Source organism: Metarhizium acridum (assembly GCF_019434415.1).
Source record: "Metarhizium acridum strain ARSEF 324 chromosome Unknown scaffold_356, whole genome shotgun sequence".
NCBI classification, from domain to species: Eukaryota; Fungi; Ascomycota; class Sordariomycetes; order Hypocreales; family Clavicipitaceae; genus Metarhizium; species Metarhizium acridum.
The window spans coordinates 914,585-934,582 of NW_027094030.1; the positions used below are offsets into that span (position 1 = coordinate 914,585).

The window sequence follows — 19,998 nt, forward strand, 5'->3', positions numbered from 1 at the left end:
CCTAGATTGGCAGAGTCGGGCATTGGGCACGCTTACTAACCCTAACCCGACTGCATGTGTTGCGGACATCAGGGCCTTGTACCGTTCCCTGCGACTTGTGTTGTAGAAGCGCCTGCAAAGTCCTCTTTACCCCGATCCGACCATCACCCTCCTTCCGTTACTTTTTCTTTGTTATTTCCGCTGTGTAGTATGCTGTATGATGAAGTGCCTGACCAAACGGCCCAGCGTAGGCCATAAATCGCAATACTATACCTCAGTTGCTATGGCATTGGCCGACAGCCTATAGTAGAATGTATTTACTTATCATCAAGTATACACCACCATACTGTCGTACGTTATACTATATAAGGGGTTTATCAAGCATACACTAATATGCCGTGGTATACTGTAATACATAGCGGGACTTTAAGTATACGCTGATATACCATTGTATATTGTAGTATATAGCGCGATAACTAAAGATCTACTTTAGTTGAATACTTAATGCCTGGTATTAGAGGCTAGAAAACTTGTAGATAAAATATTCAAAAGACTGGGGCAGACTAAAAGAAGAAGAAAACAGAAAATGCCATGCCGTTCCTCGTCGGCTCTTACCTTCCTAGTCCATGGACGTCCAATATTGCACCGATGACTCGTCAGGACTTTCATGAGACAGTGTGCAATCCAAAACATTAATCTCGGAGTCTATTCTATGGCTGAGTCGTTTCTTTTGTTTTAAAACCCCATCATGAGGGGCATAATGTCTTTTGCAGACTTTTTGAGATTCATCTAGGCACCCCGTGCTTGTGATTGTAAGTGTGTTAGCCTCCGTATTACCTCGGGCAGAATCTGCGAGTGGTGTGGAAATAGGCCATGCAGGTCCTGCTTGAGTTCGGCCCATTTGGCGTCATCTCCGGCGGCGAGCTTCTTGAGCTCGTCTTCGAGAATGCTCATAATGCGCAAAGTTCCATTGAAGAGGGCCTTGCATATGGGCTTTTGAGGTTAGTGTTTTGTCTGCAGGGGGAGATGGGTGGGCTTCAAGCTCACTGAATCCATTGACTCTTGTTGCCTAAGTACCTTGTATCGCTTGCTGAGGATGTTTGGGTTGACAGAGACGCCAAACTTGTCCCACATCATTCCAGCTATGACTTTGTGTGTCTCGCGCATCTTCTTTCTTTCCAGGAAGAAGGCGTTCATCTCCTCTGTCCACTTCGTGCCCCTGGGAGACGAACCGGGACGGGATGGGGAGAGATATGGAGTGCTGACATCCGGAGCGGCGACTGGAGGCTGTGAGGCCCGAGTCGGCGAGAAGCAGTCGGCTCCGACGGCTAGAGTACTGTTTGCCGAGTCGGGCTGGCCAGGGTCCGGGCTTTGCATGTACATCGGGTAAGACGTGAAAGAGTCTACCTGTTTCTGTTCGGCCGAGTCGTGTTGTTCGAACGAGCCGTGCTGTTCGAACGAGTCGAGCTGTTCTGGCCAGTCGAGCTCTCCGAACAGGCCGAAATTTCCCCCTGTTTGATACATGGCTAGATCATCATTTGGGGCGATAGGGGAACTGTGCTCAAAACGGATGGACTGGGGGATTCCGTCGAGACGAGCATCGGTACTCAAGGAATTATCCTCGGTCCCGGTCCCGGAAGGGGTATTCATGGTCTTCTCCAGTTCAGAAGTTTGCTATCGTGTTGTCAGAGGCCATAGCGAGGGAGGGAGCCAAGATGTGCATACTTATAGCTGAATATACGCGGATATATTCGGCCAAGGGCCGCTATTGCCGTATTGTGCTCCTGGATCAACACTCTGACAGGTATGCGCTAGTGATTACAGTTAGAAGCACTGGAGGACAAGACAGCGGGCTGAACAACGGGGAATCACCTTCTTTTTAACATGCACTTTTTGAACCGACTTGTCGCTCTCTGCCTCCAGGCACTCTGGCAGACTGCCATGCTCGTCCACGGGGGGCCTCACCATGCGTACAGAACCCCCCTTGTCGCTGGAATTCTGCCCAATTGCAGGGTTGTCTCCTGAATCATGTAGTGTTACAGAGAATATGCACGCCGAGACGCGGTGAGCCACGGTGAGGTGCGCAGGTGGTCAGCAAACGCGCGGCCCATGTGATGGCAGACTGCCAACGCAAGCCGCGAGGCGATCTGCCAATTTGTGACTCGTTTCGATGGCTGTACGCAGTCACGTACAAGGCGTCCAGAGCATAAAAGCATGCTGATATCACAACATCAACCTCGACTTCCTTATAAGGGCAATGAGGTGCCGCCATTTACTCTATCTCATCAAAAGCACAGCTCCGCCCAATATCTAGTCTGTGGCATCACACATACGTGTTTGCCTTGACCCCTTTGACTACTACGCAAGCTACTTTCGACGATCGACATGTCCGGGAGCTCGTACAATGGCACCATCTGCGCTCGCCCCAAATGCGCTCCCCGCGGGGACAATGTACAGCAGTCAGACAACCATACCGTCAGTCCAACTCTCAGTCAGCAAAGACAAGTTTATTAACTGTGCGAACAGCTTGTCATGCAAGCATTTTCGAATGCGATGCCTCAGATAACGGCAATAATTTGGGAAGAGATGGAAAAACTTGAAAGTGATACCGGCAACGGGCAGTAGTGAGGTCTGGGACCTTGCTAGCTGCTATACCTTGAGCGTTGAAGTCACGCTTTCATGCCCAATGGAGATGTTCCTGTCTGATTATGTGAAAGGAAAAACAAAAAAAAAAATAGAATACATATACAAGGTTGTTGTTGCGATGCCAACGTGGTGGTGCTGCTGAACGGCGGGCGGATTGATGTTCTGTCGCAAAAGCACACAACTTCCGTTGACAATTTACTCATTAACTCGTTCGTTTTTTCTTCATTTTATTTCTTGATGCCTTTGCCTGGCGTAGTGCGCATCTTGTTGATGGAAGCCGATGCAAATGCACAGTTGCGGCGCCCCCGGCCCAACACCTGTGACCTTGTGACCCCGTCGTAACCTGCGATTCTTCAAAAGCCAAGACGATCCATTGCAAGTCAGATGGTCTTGGATGACTCCGCAGAGGAGAAGTGAGATTGCACGAGCGGATCCGTTTGAATGCCGACACTTCCGTGTAAATGATCGATCCCATTGCGGCCCAAGCCTGACCACCACAGGAAGTCCTAGATGAAGCGCCGGCTACCGGACGCCCTTTTTTTTGTGACGAGTATTTTGGCTGACAGCCTTTGAGAGAGTCAACTCCACTCTCGGCCCGTTTCATCTCTTGCATTGCAGAACTGGCTGCCTCTCGGGCCTTGTGACCCTTCTTCATCCTGTCATCAGGGCAGCCGTGACAGATGTCCTTGGCTTTCCTCAAGGTCCTTGGGGCACATGGCCGTTATTCTGAGCAAGGAAGCCCCAAGGCCCCCACTAGGTCTCGACTCTCGAGTCCTTGTGTAACTATCGTCAGGTTCAAGGGTCGGTCCGTGCCGCAACGCTACGCGACCTCCGTGTAACAGCAGTGGATGTTTGTCGTTGCCAAAGTCGAAAAGGAGTAGAGTCAACAAGACGAGGGAGATTCTAGGCACCAGTATCCATGAACAAAATAGTAGAGTAGCTGATTTATGCTGAATTGTTTGTCAAAAGACTAGGCTTAGTGCAAGAGCAGTTGTTGGTGGAACATGGATGCGTCTCTGGACCCGTTATTGACTGTAATAAGACATTGGCTGCTGGTAGCAAAACGGTCAATTCCAACTAGAGGATGGAGAAAGAAAATGAGGAAACATGATGGATGAAGCGGCACCTCTTGTACCGGGGCCTTGCCCAGTCCACCTGGCTTCTGAAAACTTTAATCCGCAATTTCAACACGTTTGCTTCAAAACAGCTTAAAAGCAGTCGGTAGCTCAGCTGCCTGGGTTCGGCAGCATCGTCAGCGTTATTGCCGTCCCTCCAACCTCCAGCAGCCCAGTGCCGTATTTGCCACAACTCGCGGCCCAGCTTGGCCTTCAAACTCCTCAAACATATCTTCAATTATGTTTGGCTTATCTCCTCATTTGTCTCAGATTGTGCCGCTACTCCGGCGGGGATATCAAGCCTTGCTTTCACGTCTCCCACGTCATTATTTCGAACCAAAAGGGCGATGATTGTGAGGAGAATACCCAGAACTGCCAACAGCAAGTTCGCGGCCACCAGGCAATCCAAAGGCGCTTTCGGCACCTTGGCCACGGTGGTCCAAGAACGCAGCTGGGCTTCCACGGCAGGTCCTGGATCGAGGGCCGCACCGGAAGCCGCTAGAGTAATCTCGCTGTCCGCATTCGCGAACTGGCTCGCTATCTCCTGTGCGCTGTGGCTCTACCAAACATCGAGACTGATACGCTGGAGGAGATACGCATCTCCAAGGTGTGTATATGCTTGTGTTCCCATGACGACGCTGGTGGTGGACGGGTTGCTCTCCAGCATAGAGACTTGTGTGACTACGCCGTTGGCGGAGGTGTATAGCAAATCAAATACCGCAGCATTACACAATATGACGAAGAGCACAGAACTGCGCAAGCCGCTGGTAATCTCGGGATTGTGGATCAGGTCTTGATTCCGTCCCAGGTTCTGATTTACGCTCATCACGGCAGCAAAGTAATAAGAGTCGGGCATCGAACTTTCTTCCCGTGATAGAATTCGACAAGGTCGGGTGGTTAAGTACATCAATTCCATGGTGTTATTCTCAGTTGTGCTGATAAACCCTTTGATGGCAAAATCGCAACTCTGATTTGCACCAGAGCCTGATATAGGGCTGGCCGCATTGAAACAGCGCGTAGTAACAGGAGGGCGCTGAGATTGTACTGCCAGCGATGCGGCCACGTAATCCACGCTTCTGTTCGAGAGGCTTGCTGGAAGACCAATGTATGCATACTGATTACCAGCATCGTCCGTTAGGGGTTGCACCATGCTCGTCGTCGAGACATTTGCGGGAAGATTTAGCGACTCCCCAGAATTCCACAGGAATTATGCCGTCCCAGCAGGGTTCAGGTCGCACTGGGCAGTAAAGCTCTGCGTCAAATTTGTGCAGTTCTGATGTAACCCGAAGCTAGCATCGCTGCATGTCACTGCCCTGAACCGAGTGAGAGTTACGCTCTTGGTTGTGCAATGGAGCCATACGTCTGTGGCAAAGACTAGCGCGCTGTATCAGATGTAAGTTACCATGAGCCAACCTGTCAACAGTTTGGGGACTTTCAATTCTATAGAATTCTCACCTGAGCAATGAACTCAATATCAGGATCTATATCATAATGACAACAGGCCTCGCAATCGGTGCTCTCTTTGGCAAATTGGCAGTGTAGGTAATGTAATACCACGCAGAGTTCAAGTACGAACTGCAAATCATCCGGAGCATCAATGACAACTGGTACGGGGTCAGAGTTCCGGGCCCGGACCTTGGGGTATTGACCGCTTCCCGAACCATTTCCTTGGCAGCCGGAAACGACACCAAGGATAGGATGTACGGAAAGGTGAGCGGAGAAATTGTGCCAGACCAAGAGGCCAGGTCAGCTAATGTCGTAGCACTCAGGTTGACATAGATTACACTGCCATCGTTCTCGGAGGCTGTAGCTCCTTGGGTGTCAGAAAAAAGGCTACTGGGATATACTCGGTTTCCAAAGACGAACCTAAGCAAAATAGCGGACAGGGCCACCAGTGGCGCCGACGACAGGATAGACGCCAACAATATATCCTTGACTGAGCCGCGAATGTGTGTGTTCGGAGCTGCCATTCTGTATAACAGTTGTTGATTAGACCTCGTGCTGCATCGGAACTGGTGCCGGATATGGTGTGTCTTCCAAGTTGCAACGAAGGGATATAGCTCGACTGGCCGTTGATATATACAAATGCTAAAACGCTTCATGCACATCTACTAGAGTCTAGATCAACCTGGCGTGTGCCACAAACTGCCAGGTCTGCTCAACGGAAGCCTGGAGAAAGCCAATTTCCGTGAAGAAATATGCAGAACGGAGTATATGAATGTAAAAGGATTTTGCAAAAGACACAAACGCCAGATTTGGGACATCCAGGCCGGTTGAACTGATTATTTATCAGCGCTATTAGTGAGCACAAGAAGAAAACACATCGAGAAAGGGCTTCCATGGCTTCCAGATACCAGCTCTTGTGGTCCTTCAAGTTATAATGAAGGTATGAGGGCCTATGTCTACGGGATTCCGATAACTGCAAGATTTCCTTTGGCCCAAGAACTGTCAGCTGTAGCGTGGTTTGCCCCCCCACCCCCTGGGTTTGACAGCATATTTTGAGACTCGAAGGTCCGTTCCAGGGCACCGTCTAATGATTCCGTATCCATGGCATCCCACTATATGAAGGCGCAAATCGATAAGCCGAGAAAAAGAAGGTGGGAGCAGTCCAGTTGCACGACGAGGTAGCGATGTGACCAACACCAGTGGCTGTCATCAAAAAGTTTAACATGGTCTCCCGTAGGAGCTTGACATATAACAGCTATATTTAAATAGAATAGAAAAGGGCTACACGCAGGACATCTAGTAATAGTGTATTTTGGCCGTACCTACTCCAGGAAACCGTAACCACGCTTATTGATATTAAAACAATAATTATGATAAAGTGATCAAATTTTTGTAATCATATTTACCTTTAAATAAAATTACAATAATTATTACTAGAATTAAGAACCGCGCGTGAAGCTAAATACCTAGGTACCTACCTAGTATCGGGTGATTAGTCAGTGAAATACATACGCCAGACTTTAAAGAGCACGACATGTTGAACTCTCCCACTTTTGCCATGGACGAGCACAGCGTACTACGATGCCGCTGGTAACAGCATTGCAAGCTATGACAATTCACCACTGGCGGCAGATGCCCAGTTCGTTCAGCTCCCCGGAGTTCATGCTACACGGCTGCGTCCGCGACAACCACATCTCCAAGCTACGGTGGCTGAGTTCCAAGTGCACTACCAGGATCAAGACGTGGCATTGGCAGCATTGGAAAACAAGAATGGAGAGACGCTTTTGCACTGGGCAGCCGGTGGCGGCCAAGTTGACATGGTGCGACATCTCTTACATTGTGGCCTGGACGTCAACAGCACGACCGCCAACGGCTGGACGCCGTTGATGTGTTCGGAACTTCGCTGGTTCCATCCACAGCGCCAATGAAGCAGGCTCATCAGGTAGTGCGGACCGCGACTCTCCTGCTTGCCCATGGTGCTGACCCTCTCCGATCATCACAGCGTTGCATTGCTTGTCCTGCATCTGGAGAGCGACGCCACGAGCAGCACGGCACAGCTTGTGGAGGACTTGATTTCAAGAGGCGCTCCTCTCCAAGCTCGCGCTCCCATGCTTCTCGGGCGCTCGACGAGGAGTCGCAGCCCGTCTCACGGCCATGGCTTTGGGCTCTGGGGGTCCCGTGTGCAGGGTGCAACGCAGTATGCCGCTTCCGTGGTCCGACACAACGAAACACCGCTTCATTGGGCGGCATATCACGGTGCTGTTGGTGTGGCGAGCAGTCTGCTGGCACATGGCGCCGACGTTTTTACAGAGGATGACGGCGGAAACACACCGGCTAGACTGGCTGCCGAATTGCCGTTGCTTGCCAGGGACTTGGATGCGAGGGACGAGCTGCTGCAACTGTTTCGTGGCGCTGAGTGAAGTGTTCAAGGAGCTTAGCACTACGAGAAGTTCAAGTATTCTTTGACTTTCCAATGGCGGCATAACTGAGCCAGGAAGCCGTAATGAGCTGCCACGGAGCAAGGAAACTTATTATGAAATGGCTTTGGGGCAATGACTCACGGCGAGCGCATACCGAGTTGGTCCAAATTTGAGATCTCTTTCTCACTGACGCAGGTGAAGTGGAAGTAGTAAGTTTGCAGTGTAGGCCACACGGTAATGGCGAAGTGAGGTGTAACGGATTAATATTCGGAGCGATTCGGCCATGCGAGCTTGTTGGAATGTAACCTACTCTGACATTTCCTTGCCTCTTCATCATTCACCAGCCGACCCTCCTCCCATCATGTCGCCTCAGCCAGTTTTAGTCTATTCGCCCAAGGTAACCTTTTGGCTGTGGTCTATTTCTATAGCATAATACTGATAGCTTGCTGCAGGAACTTCGCTCCGCAGGGGCTATTGGCACGAGGCGGATGCGACTTGCCTTGAACTGTTTTCCAGGGCCCTCGTGGATCAAGGAAAATGCCCTAGTATGTCCTACGAATTACGTCTCTGAATTCGATGTGATCTAACTCAGCCAAAGGAAAACTATCTGCGTCGTTGGAGCAGAGCATTGACCTAGCTTGGGAGGATGTGCCCGATTTTGTTGACCCTTTTGGTGACCGCCGAGGTTGTGTATTCGACAGCGTTTGGATATTCGACCTCGACAAAGACCTTGTTTCTCTCAAAATAATCGTCAAACCTGCTTTAGCTCTCTTGAACTTGCCCGGAAACGACTGCTCACTCTGGACGATTTTCAGGTGCTGAACCCACCCAGACAATCATTAATTGAGGAGCAGGAGCAGAACCTCCCAGAGCCTTACTGGGAGCCCAAATTGGATCCCCTCCTGCGGATAAAGTCATTTCTTGGTAGACTTCTCCGTGATTTTGCTTACACATGGCGTCATGTTCTTCGAAGGCTAATGAACACTATATCATTCAAAAGGCTAGCATATGCTACCATCTGGATATCAACGTTGGAACTTATTATATTTGAGCGTGTGGGATTTGAGCATGTTTTCACCCGTGGTCCATATGTTGATGTAGTTGATCTTCCAAGCTGGGAGGCCCCCGAGGAGACTCTCGTCCGAGCCGGATCATGCTGGTTTGCTCTTGCGCAAGACACTCGAGAGGGCCTTGAAATGGTACAACGTCATATGACCAGTCGCTTGGAAGATTCTACAACAACTGTGAGAACATATGCCATCCTGACCCTTCGGCATGTTATTCTTTGCAAGGCACGAGGGAGTGAACTTGCGTGGACGCGCCCCGAGACGCTCTTCGGTGATGGCTGTACATCTGATACTGCCATCGACATGATTCTCTGGGCGATTAACACGAGCAGCGCCGAGCCGCAACCAAGTGCAATCAAATCCCTTCCCGTCGAGATCCAAGATAGAATTCTCTCTTATGCAACAGCCAGCTTTATTGCATCAGCCAAGTTGGGCTGTAAACTTGGCGCAGGATCACCTTTCCATTGGGTGGATGGTGGTTTTCGGATTACACTCCAAGAAACCAAGAGACACCGGACGGAAAGTTCCCCTGTAGAATCCCAGATTTATTTTGGTGGAGTGATGAGCGGCTTATCCTATAAGCGGGAGCCCAGAGACCAGGTACGATTTGTCAGTCGAATCCTGGCTTCTGCTCCCGGGAGGGCGTAGTCAATCTGCGATGCCAGGTATATACTGGCCCATATCTGTCTGTATAATCAAGAGAAAATACTTATAAAGCAACTCTGGCGAAACAGGCTGAGGCGGCAATGTTTGGCCGATGTTTACAGGTTATCGTCAAGGATGGGTCAGTACGTGCGGTCATCATCCTATCCATGACATCACGGCATAGCCGCTCGTTACTCTCTCATTGTCATGCCTCACATTCGCAAAACACAATCATAAATTGCTTATCCGATCAAGAACAGACCAAGAATGTACGCAATGAACGTCTGGCTCAGCGGCCATGTCCGTGTGACGTAAACGGCTATGAGGGGAGAATAGTTCGCAGCCCTCGTGCAACCGTGTAACACCAGCCCAGATCGGCTGCCGTCGAGACAAGCAGAACAGACGTATACAAAGGTAAACACTCTGGTGAAATGCGTCTTCGAGCCACGCACAAATGTTACGGAATTAAAGCCATTAAACCAAGATTTCATTATCGTCTACCAGCATTAGAGCGCATATTAAATTATATAGTAAAAAGGACGCTTCTGTCCAACTGCAAAGAAAGGTGTAATTTTCCGACTAGACTACTACGGCTTGTGACCTCATTCATCACTGTTTAGCACATCCTTGTCCTTGTCCGACGGCACCAGTGAGCGAGTTTATCGCGGCCGTAAGACCATTCATGGCGTTGACCACGCTTGAAACGTCGACGGAGCCAGGTTGCGCGGCAGAAACAACATTGTTGACAGGGATTGGGGAGACGGTGTAGGTAACGACCTTGGTTGGGGCGGCGCCGTTCTCCTGGTTGTTTGGCGCGCTGTCGGGAGATGACTCTGCGACTGGAGTGGGCTGCGAGCCGGTGTTGGCTGGGGCGCTGGTCTCTGTCTCGTTGTCGCTGTCGCTGTCGGTCTCAGGGCTGGCGTCAGTCTCTGCGTTGGGAGCGTCGCTGGTCTTGATGTCGGCGGTTTTGTCGGTCTTGGTGGCAGTGGTGTTGGTGCCAGCGTAGTTGGTATTGATGACACTGGGGCTGGTGGTGTTGGTTTTGGTGTTATTAGTGTTGTTGACAATGGCATCAGGGTTGGCATTTGCATTAATATTGGTGTTGGTATTAGTATTGGCATTGGCATTGGCATTGGCATTGGTATTGGCCGTGTTTGCATTGGCGTCAGTATTAGTGTTGGTATTAGTGTTGGTGTTGGTGTTGGCCGTGTTGGTGTTGCCTGTGCCGGTACTGACTGTGTTGCCATTAGGACTGGTATTAATGTTGGTATTTGTGTTTTCGGCATCCCCATTGGTGTTGATATTGTTCGTGATGGTATTGGTAGGAGAGCTGACGGGGCTTGGTGCCTCCTGGCCGTTGTTGGTCTGATCATTTGAAGCGCTTGCCGAGTTACCAGCCAGGTTGCCATTCAGAGCATTCACACCATTGGCCTGGCCACCGAGGACATTGACGGGGAAGTCGAGTTTATTGCCATTGGCGTTGACACCAACGAGCGAGTTTGACGCATGGTTGGTGTTGACGTTGTTGGTAGTCGTGGTCCCGCCGCTGTTGGCCTTGGTGTTTTCATTCTTTGGGCCAGATCCATTGCTGCCGCTTGGAGCATTATTATTTGTCTGTCCATTTGAAAGACTTGCTGAGTTGTCAGCCAGGTTGCCGCTGAGGGCATTCACATCGTTCCCCTGAAGACCAAGAACGTTGACAGGGAACTTCAAGTCATTGTTGTTGGCATTGATGTCAATGAGTGAGGCCTGAATAGTAAAGTCATGTTAGTCACGCGTATGCTACTCGGCAGCTGGGCAGCAAGCTTGAAACACGTCAAAGGGGTGAGTGCAGAGCGTATTAGTGGTAGGGACTTACAGGAGAAGGAACTGGCACCGCCGAGACAGACAGGCATAGGGAAAGAATGAGAAACTTCATTTTTGATAAATGTAGGCCAGGGATAATGAACGAATGTAGAAAATGAAACGAACGAATCGAGTGAATGAATGGGCCCAACTAAAAAAGTGTTACCGTGTAGTAAAGAACGTGGTTGACGAGCGCAGAAGCAGCAAAACTCTTTGGACCACCCTTCTCTATTTATACAGAAGATTTCTCATGAGAACATACGGGCTTTTACCAAAGCGCAGGACTGTTAGAACACGAACTTCAGGTACAACTGTTGTCGCGTTGGCGCCATCTGACCCGGACCATTACGAACGTCGCCTAATCACATAGTAATGACATTATTCCACCGCATCCGTTCCTCTCTAGATGCTCACCGGAGGCGTCCCATGCCGGGCTCGGTTCTAGTAGGGAACGGATGGCCTTGTCGTAATTTGCACCCCATTGTCAATGCGACTGTGAAGGTCATGCGCACAGACACTGGCGCAACCAGATGGATGCGACAGGTTCTGCCGGAGACTGCGGCGCGTGTCCAACGGTAAGGCCAAGGCAGATCACGGCCGAAAACGTGGGAGCGGTCCGTTTCAGGTACATGATTGATCCCCGAGCTCTGCCGGTGGCTTCGCGCCCGGACGTGGACACTAACGGCATTCGATTAGTCTCTGTCCGTCCAAGGGAGTGTTTTTGCTGCACAGTACAAAGGATCCGATAATAATGCCTAAAAAGTACAGTGCGGCAGCGCTCACCTGAGGCTGGTCGTCTCCGGTCGCCATGTCCAAATCGTGAGTAGTCAGTAGTCAGTGTTGGCGCAAGGTTCAAGGGAGACGGGACAGAATCTAGCAGTCAGGCAGACCATCTAATAGTATCCACACTTTGAAAACGTCATCTAATCTATATAGCTCCTCTTATACTAGCCTGATTAGACCAGTTGACCCGAATGCCATCTTTTGCCGCTCGAGACAGGGTCAATACACAACCCTAACCCTAACCACACCTACCGGAGCTACCATCACGGAGAGCATACCTTTAACACATCATGTGTAGAGCCTCGGCCCAGGGCTAGTGAACATGTCGTTTCAAAGGGCTCTGCGCGACATGAATGGCTAGATACAGCACCGAGCCCATCGAATCTACCATGTTTATCTAACCCTGCGCGAGGATACAGAACGCCGGTCTAAATATTGAAGTCCTCAAATTCACTGCCATCAGCACATCACCCTTCGTTCTGAAGATAAATTCTACACGTTCAACCAGATGTTGCCACGGCTTCCTCTGGCAACTGGTGCTACGGCCAGCCCTACATTAGCAACTGCGGCACCTCCCCGTCTGAGCTTTCTACATCGGATAAGCATATCACGCACAACCCTGATCGGCAGCGAAATTGTTGCGTTTCGATTTTATGGACGTCTTGATCCATAGAATCCACAATCTTGAGGGTCAAAAGGGAGAGCTGATTCCATCTGTTGACCCCGGACCAATAGTCTTCCGGACGTACATATGTAGTCCACAGACGTGTTTTGGAGCTTAGTCATTCCTAGGCATTGTTGAATGACAACCCAGTCGGCAGAGGTGCCTCAGCTGTGTTGCCAGTCAGAAGCCATGATGCTGAACTCTGTGGTTGAGCGTTGCGAATGATTTGCATACCCGTCCCGTCCGCCCAACTGTAAAAGCCTCAAGCTGCTTGTATGAGATTGAATTAGCGCTAAAGAGAATGTTGCTCACAGAATCCATGACTATCCGACTTGCTGGCTATAATACCTGGCGTCAAGATGCCTGGCCGTGTTCGAGAACAGTCAGCGGTCATAGCGTGACCAGGGTTGACGGTCACGCTTTCTTAGTTGAACTTGGTCCCATATCGAATGCAACGTTGGTGAAGCCAAGGCTTCAGGTGGGACGAGTTGAGACTGGAATACTCCGATACGCCAGGTACTATTTGTATGCTGCCTTGTTAGGTATTCGTGCGACCCGTCTGCTACAACCAACCGGGTGGGTGTCTCCAGACCATCAATGATGGGATCTTTCGTTGCTGGATAGCATTTCATATTGTAGTTCGGTACTCCGTACTCGAAAAAGACCTTCAATCCACCAATGATGATGTTTTCGCGCCGCATCCAGGCTACAGGACAGGATGTACAAGAACGCATTTATTTGAATCAAACCAACTCCCTGGTTCAGGAGGTATTGCGGCCCAGCAAAGCTACATCTGCACAGTTGAATTACCTGGATATGGTGGCGGCGGCATCTTGAGTCCGTATACGGAAGAGATGCCGTAGACACCAACTCACCACCCGCTGCTCGTCCCTATAAATACGTCACCGAGACTTCGGTCCAAGATTTGTCAGTCGGAAGGCGGTCAACCATTGTCTCCTGAGATTCGATTTCCCTCCAAGTTGTCTGCCTCAAAGTCGCCATGAGCAATCCCCTTGTGTCCATCAAACGTCTGTAACGGCCCACAACAGAGCAGGCCGTGTGGCAAAAGCCACATATGCGTTGGAGTCTACTTCGGCTTTATCTTTATACGGTTCTCAAGACGGCTGGGATTGGCAAGCTTGTTTCTGCTCTGCTAGAGGAGCAAACCCAAGCCGGCAACAGGCAATGTACGTCACGCGGCTGACTCTCCGTGCAATTCCATAGCTTTGCTAACCATTGGCAGCAGCTGCAGCGGAAACACAACAGGACCGAGTAGAGCAGATCGTGTCCATAAAGTCCAATCAGGCACAAGGTCAACACAGAAGGAGCTAAAGCGCCTCCTAGGCCACGACTATCTGTGTCTCCGGGCAGAGAACTTGGCCAAGCCTGATCACGCCGAGCCTGTCTTCGATTGCTTAGGAATCGACCTACGAAAAGGCCCATCGCAGGTGGGATCATCAAAGAAATTCGTCTTTTGTCAGCCGAGTTTATGCTCCTGCTCCCAGCGGCATATCACGTTCTTCTACGGGAGCAGACATTGCCGATAACACTCGCCGCAACATATTCGAATTTGCCGGGTCCGACAACAGATCCAATGCTTTACAACTTCGCGGCCAACATCGTCTCACTAAGAGCATCTATAAGGAGCCTCCTCTCGGCAAGGTCATCTATCGCCACCATCTCCTCGACAAACACGATGTCTTCGCTTGAGGCTCCAATTCCGACATGCCCCATGCTCCTCATCTCCTACATTCATGCAATGCGAGACTAATAAGGCTTTGCTGCCAACAAAACTGGAGTTGCATTCATCGGCAAGTTTCAAGACTTTTGTCCAACTGTAGTCATGTACCATGGGTGGACTGTATCAAGCCATTGGTTGATACGACAAGCAGAAACATGTTTGGCAACACTTCATTGCACATTGTCTAGGATGGAACGCTCAGCTGCCAGCTCTTGCAGCCATCCCGGCTTCAACTGGCAGTTTACTAACTCCGCCGGTAGAAGCGCGTGGCGGAGTTTGTAGATGAAGATTGTAGATCAAGTCTTGGCTCCTTGCGCACGAAACGTGAGATTTAAACGTGGCATTTGACGCAAGCTAAATGTTCAATCGCCCGTCATCAAGGCATGGCACTGTCGCTCATTGCATGGCCACGTCATGTTCCGCACAGCTCTACCACGGTACGGGGGCGGCATCGCCGGACACCGCGGGATCCATCAATTAGAACTAGACCCCAGACATGCCCTGCAGCAACAGCCTCCGTAGTCAATAAGCACCAACAGTGCGCATGTAAGCCGTGACTTTGCGTGGAAATACGACCTCGCATTGCCAGGCCGTGGCAAGGCTGTAAGATGGTTGCTGGAGAGAGGCGCAAGACGGAGGTTTCGCGGGCCCGCGTCTTCGCCGTTGCAGCACTTGACAGTTTATAAAAGGCCGTCAGCCTCGATAGGTGCGCCGTTTGCAAAGAGATCGAGACTCGGTCGATATCGACATGGCGATTGACACAGTCCCCATACCCGGGCCATCGGGATTGCCCATATTAGGAAATATCACTGACATGGACATCGCTCCAATCCTTCGTCAGACTATCGGAGAGATACGGTGAGTTTTGGTCTCTGGGAGAAGTCATTCTGCGCATACTGAGTAAAAACAGGCCAGAATTACAAACTAAAGTTTGGAAAACACACAATCGTAGTAGTCTCGTCTTACGAGTTGGCACACGAAGTTTGCGACGACAACAGATTCAAAAAGTCTATTGAGGGAGATTTGGAGGTACATCTCGCCATCTCGACCGCTTTGAGGCACGAACCAGTCAACTTATCAGTGCCATGACATAGAAACTGAGAAAAGTGGTCCACGATGGACTCTTGACCGTAGGTTTCCCTAATGACTCAATCAAAGGACAAGAGCCAACTTGCATAGTCAGGGGGGGTAGAAGAGGAGAACTGGGGGATCGTTCCCCGAGTTCTATGTCCGCTTTTGGGCCCATGTCCATCAGAGGCATGTTTGACGAGACGCACGAAATTGCAACCCAGCTCGCTCTCAAATGGGCTCGCCAGGGCCCGTCTCAACCCATCGACGTCGGCGACGACTTCACCTGGCTGACTCTCGACACGGTGGCCCTCTGCTCCATGGGGTTCCGATGCAACTCCTATTACCGGGACGGCCTGCATCCATTCATTGCCGCCATGTATGCGGTTGTCAAGGAAGCCGGCGCGCAGTCCCTACGTATCCTGCCACCCATGTTTTACCCGCGCAAGGAAGAAAAGTACCGCGAAAACATAGCGCTTCTGCGTTCGACCGCCCTGGAGGTGCTGAAATCCAGGAAGGAAGACGGCGGTGATGCTGCATCCGCGGACAGAAACGATCTCTTGAGCAAGATGCTCAACGGGGTGGATCTGAAAACGGGTCGCAAGATGACGGATGAGAGCATCATCGACAACCTCATCACTTTTCTCACCGCTGGCCATGAGACGACTGCCGCTACCTTGTCCTTTACCATGTACCAGATTCTCCGCGGCCGGATGTGTACCATAGGCTTCAGCAGGAAGTTGACTCATCGACCCGACTCTAGAAACGCTAGGCGCTTCAATACTTGCTCCTTGACACTCCACCAACGCCAAAGACAGGGACACGTTCTCCGACTCTGAGGCTAGGGAAGATGATGTCCTCTGGCCCTCTGTTTTGAAACGGTTCGCTGGTCCAAGTGATGCTGGCGGTAACTCCGCCCCCGGACTGAGGGTCAGTTTTTCTACGCCAAGAGCATCCGTCTTGCATCAGAGTGTCGAAGAAGCCACGGTTGTCGCAGCACGTCGGCTCGTCGACCAAAGTGGCGGCAACCAGGAGAAGCGACACGTTGAGTTGCGACTCCCGGCAAATATGCCGTATTCCGCGGGAGATTATTTGGCGGTTCTGCCACACAATCCCAAGGAGAGCGAGTCGCGAGGTCTGCGACGCTTCAATTTCCCACGAGATGCCTACGTTACTATTTCGTCCTCTTCGCCAACGACGCTTCCTATAGGCATGAGTCTTCCGGTAGCAGAACAAGCTCGTACGTCGAACTTGGTCAGATGGCCACCAAACGGGTGAGTAGCCCTTTTCGGTTGAAGAATGGGAACTGTAGGGACGTGACTGACTTGTCTAGGACCTTGCCACCCTGTGCGAGATGAACAAAGAAGGCGATGAGATTCTGCAATTGCAAAAGCTAGCCGATGAGGAGTTCGACACAGTGGTCAAAAAAGGGCGGCTTTCAGTGCTGGATGTGCTGGATGTGCTGGAAAAGTTCCCTGCCTTGTGTGTGCCGATCCACGAATTCCTTCAGATGTTGCCTGCCATGCGACTACGACAGTATCAAGTTGTTTCCATGCATCCTATTACCGGATTTCAGAACGGGTGAATCCTAACTCTTGCAAAGTTCGATTTCGTCTTCATCGCTCTTCGACTCCAGAAAGGTCAGTCTGACGTACGGTGTTGTCAACGAGTCGGCAATGTCCGGCACGGGACGGTTCATCGGCGTGGCGTCTTCATACCTCTCATCCCTGGAGCCAGGTGAAAATGTACAGATATCAGTGCGGCCAGCCCAGTCAGGCTTCCACCTGCCGGAGAACCAGGAAGAAACTCCGATAGTGTGCATCGGGGCAGGCACAGGACTCGCACCGTTCCGGGCGTTCGTCCAAGAACGTGCTACTCTTCATGGAAGTGGCAGAAATCTCGCTCCGGCTATCATATTCTACGGATGTCGCAACCCTTCATCAGACGATCTGTATCGAGACGAATTCGATGCCTGGGAGAAGTCCGGGGTTGTGGAGATCTTCCGAGCATACAGCGGGGACAAAGAAGAGTCGTGCGGATGCCCATATGCTCAAGACCGCATCTGGCATGAGCCAGGGTCAATCACGGAAATGTGGGAGGAGGGAGCCAGGTTCTACGTCTGTGGCTCTGGGAAGATGGCGGAGGGGGTGAAGGGCGTGCTGGTCAAGATTGTCATGGAAGAGTACGAGAAGGCCGGGGAGCCGTTGACTGAAGAAGAGGCTGCTGGGCATTTCAAGAGGATCCGGAAGGAACGTTATTGCATGGATGTATTTGATTGACTTGGTCCTGTTTGTTGTTTTTAGGCCTTGATACATTGTATTGATCCGGCGATCTGGTGCAACCCTGATCAGCTGTTGTGAACCGCCCCTGTTCCAAACTCTAATTTTCACCATCAACGGAGGATGAAATGCGGGACATGGCCGAAATCGATGGCCATGTGCTTGATTGTCGTCATCCATTTGGTGTCAACCCGAGTCAAAGTTGCGCGGCGTCGTGACGAACTTTTTACTCTTAGATTGCAACGCCACCACGTCGGGAGTCATGTATTGTGACAACGACCGACAGAATCCGACTAGGCCTCAGACTGAGAACAAAGCCTAAAGAGTTGTTGACAGGAGTGCTTCTAATGCCCTTGGGATGAGAATTCGGCAGAGTCTGCACCGGTAAGGGAAGGCGAAAACAGGTCTTGAACAGATTGTCAAGTGGGAGGCTGAAAAAAAAAAAGGAAAATAGACTCTGAATTTCGAAGCATATACAGGTAAAATGGATACAGCTAAAGGGCTTGGAAATGGGCGACTAATGGGTTGCTTCGCTTTGTTGTGTGAAAAAAAAAAACCGCCTTGAGAACTCTAGCGTATTTGGATACGCCAACTTGCTCGCGATAACGGCGTCATATATGAAGGCTATATAATAAGTAATAAGAACACAGTTAACATCAAGCATTAAGGCACTTTGGCCGAGTGGTCTAAGGCGCCGTGTTCAGGTGTCCAACCGGATTCATCCGATTGCCCCTATTCGCGGTCTAGTAATAGGCGAGGGTTCGAATCCCTCAGGTGTCATATATTTTTAACGATTTCTTTTCACAACTTGGTTTGTGAAACAACCTCTTTTTTTCTTTCTTCTTTTTCGCCCTTTGTTGCTCTGCTTGGTTCCTGACTTTATAGTTTTGATTTTACTTGGCACCTTCACCATGTCTGGTTTTGCTTCAAGTTGTCGTGCGAGTTAGCGTGTCCCACAGTATCGGAACCTGATTGTATCATGGCTCAAGACAAGATTGGTTCTCGACCTTGCTAATGCGGTGATATGAGCTGCCAGCGCCTCGTCTAGCTTTGGCCTGCCCCTTAGTCTGTCAGTCTAACTGGGTGGCAGGACCCGGATGGGCCGCACCGAGACGCGATGCATCCCCACGTCACACGTCATTGAGTCTCCAAAGACGTCCAAGATCCAATGACACGTACCCTGGCTAATGAGGGGTTTTTTGTAATCAAGAAAACAACCCGAATTAAACAAGTAGCATGCCGTGGTGGGAGATGTTCCCTTTCGGAGAACGCCACTGCTCCGTACTGAGCAGCATCATGACTTCATCTTACCTCAACTTCGCGTTCTGTTTATTTCTGGCTCCCAGCCTCCAGGAGAGTTAGCAGGGGCTGAACTGTTCAGGTCTAGGCATAAGAAGGGCACTTGAACTCCGAACCAATCATATTGGACTTTGCGGATGGGGCAATTGGCAATATCAAGGAGCCTTCTGCGGGAGGGACGTGCCGCCCCATTAAGTCGGACGGGGACATGCAGATCAAGATCCGGTTAACAGTGGGATTTTGGGAAATGGCGAGGCGATTATTCCAAGCACAGGCGGAGTAGTCAACCTCGGACAGGCGTTTTCCGGGTTGCTGGCGAGGGGTGGCCGGAAACAGGAGACGCTCTGTCGTGTAAATGAGTGGTGAGTGTCTCGTGTTTTCTACTACTCGCGTGGCTTGTAAACGCGACAAGTAACAGACAAGAGCACAGACAGGTCGCCGATGATCCGATCAAGATCCAATACGCAAAGTAGTTTCTAAAGTCACTTACCGAAATTCCCCTGACGTACGGGGTAATATTACAACCAGCAAACGCAGCCAGAGCCGTAGACGATCTACCGACCCACCCCTTAGTGACGTTTCATTTTATGTTTTTACATGTCTAGATTAGCCTTTCATGTGTCTCTGATTGGTTAGTCTTTCGTTCCCCCGCTCGGGGCCAGAGGCAAACCCGAGTTTTCCCCATCCTCCGTCTGCTCCAACCTGCATCATCGGCAGATAGAACTTGGAAAGAGCTTCAACTCCTCCACGCATGGTGGTTTTTTTCTTAGAAGCCATGATCCTGTTTGGTCAAGGCAATAAGGTAGCATCAGGACACAATAGTAATTTTTATCCCTTTGGACCGAGTTGTCGGCCGCTGGAGATACATCGTGGAAATCGTAAGCGTCACACGTTCGGCTGCTCGCTGAACAGTGGAGACTAGTCTTTTGGTTACCACGAGTTATCATGAGACATTGATGCTGCAATGTACTTCTGCATGTCTCTCCCAGCGAGCACTGTCG

At 50.6% G+C, this 19,998-nt stretch overlaps 7 protein-coding genes and 1 non-coding gene across 8 annotated transcripts; 5 read left to right on the plus strand and 3 right to left on the minus strand.

Annotated features, from left to right (window-relative positions):
* Positions 1-768: 768 nt before the first annotated feature.
* On the minus strand, positions 769-1,629 carry J3458_015627 (uncharacterized protein; the record flags this gene model as incomplete). The annotated part of the gene is made up of 2 exons (XM_066120863.1): positions 769-960; positions 1,057-1,629. The coding sequence occupies 2 exons, from the start codon at positions 1,627-1,629 to the stop codon at positions 769-771; spliced, it is 765 nt and encodes a 254-aa protein (XP_065974191.1).
* A 2,670-nt stretch (positions 1,630-4,299) lies between these two features.
* Positions 4,300-4,890, minus strand: J3458_015628 (uncharacterized protein; the record flags this gene model as incomplete). Its single annotated transcript, XM_066120864.1, has 1 exon — positions 4,300-4,890. The coding sequence occupies one exon, from the start codon at positions 4,888-4,890 to the stop codon at positions 4,300-4,302; it is 591 nt and encodes a 196-aa protein (XP_065974192.1).
* Positions 4,891-7,967: 3,077 nt separating this feature from the next.
* J3458_015629 (uncharacterized protein) lies at positions 7,968-8,243 on the plus strand (the record flags this gene model as incomplete). Its single annotated transcript, XM_066120865.1, has 3 exons — positions 7,968-8,003; positions 8,059-8,151; positions 8,205-8,243. 3 exons carry the CDS (start codon positions 7,968-7,970, stop codon positions 8,241-8,243), a joined length of 168 nt encoding a protein of 55 aa, XP_065974193.1.
* A 1,684-nt stretch (positions 8,244-9,927) lies between these two features.
* Positions 9,928-11,236, minus strand: J3458_015630 (uncharacterized protein; the record flags this gene model as incomplete). The annotated part of the gene is made up of 2 exons (XM_007815810.2): positions 9,928-11,067; positions 11,177-11,236. 2 exons carry the CDS (start codon positions 11,234-11,236, stop codon positions 9,928-9,930), a joined length of 1,200 nt encoding a protein of 399 aa, XP_007814001.2.
* A 3,705-nt stretch (positions 11,237-14,941) lies between these two features.
* On the plus strand, positions 14,942-16,258 carry J3458_015631 (uncharacterized protein; the record flags this gene model as incomplete). The annotated part of the gene is made up of 3 exons (XM_066120866.1): positions 14,942-15,209; positions 15,262-15,481; positions 15,531-16,258. The coding sequence occupies exon 3, from the start codon at positions 15,578-15,580 to the stop codon at positions 16,256-16,258; it is 681 nt and encodes a 226-aa protein (XP_065974194.1). The 5' UTR covers positions 14,942-15,209; positions 15,262-15,481; positions 15,531-15,577.
* A 420-nt stretch (positions 16,259-16,678) lies between these two features.
* Positions 16,679-17,004, plus strand: J3458_015632 (uncharacterized protein; the record flags this gene model as incomplete). Its single annotated transcript, XM_066120867.1, has 2 exons — positions 16,679-16,693; positions 16,753-17,004. 2 exons carry the CDS (start codon positions 16,679-16,681, stop codon positions 17,002-17,004), a joined length of 267 nt encoding a protein of 88 aa, XP_065974195.1.
* Positions 17,005-17,095: 91 nt separating this feature from the next.
* Positions 17,096-17,698, plus strand: J3458_015633 (uncharacterized protein; the record flags this gene model as incomplete). Its single annotated transcript, XM_066120868.1, has 1 exon — positions 17,096-17,698. One exon carries the CDS (start codon positions 17,096-17,098, stop codon positions 17,696-17,698), a length of 603 nt encoding a protein of 200 aa, XP_065974196.1.
* Positions 17,699-18,365: 667 nt separating this feature from the next.
* Positions 18,366-18,478, plus strand: J3458_015634. The gene has a single exon. It is a non-coding gene; the product is annotated as a tRNA-Leu (tRNA).
* The last annotated feature ends 1,520 nt before the right edge of the window (positions 18,479-19,998 follow it).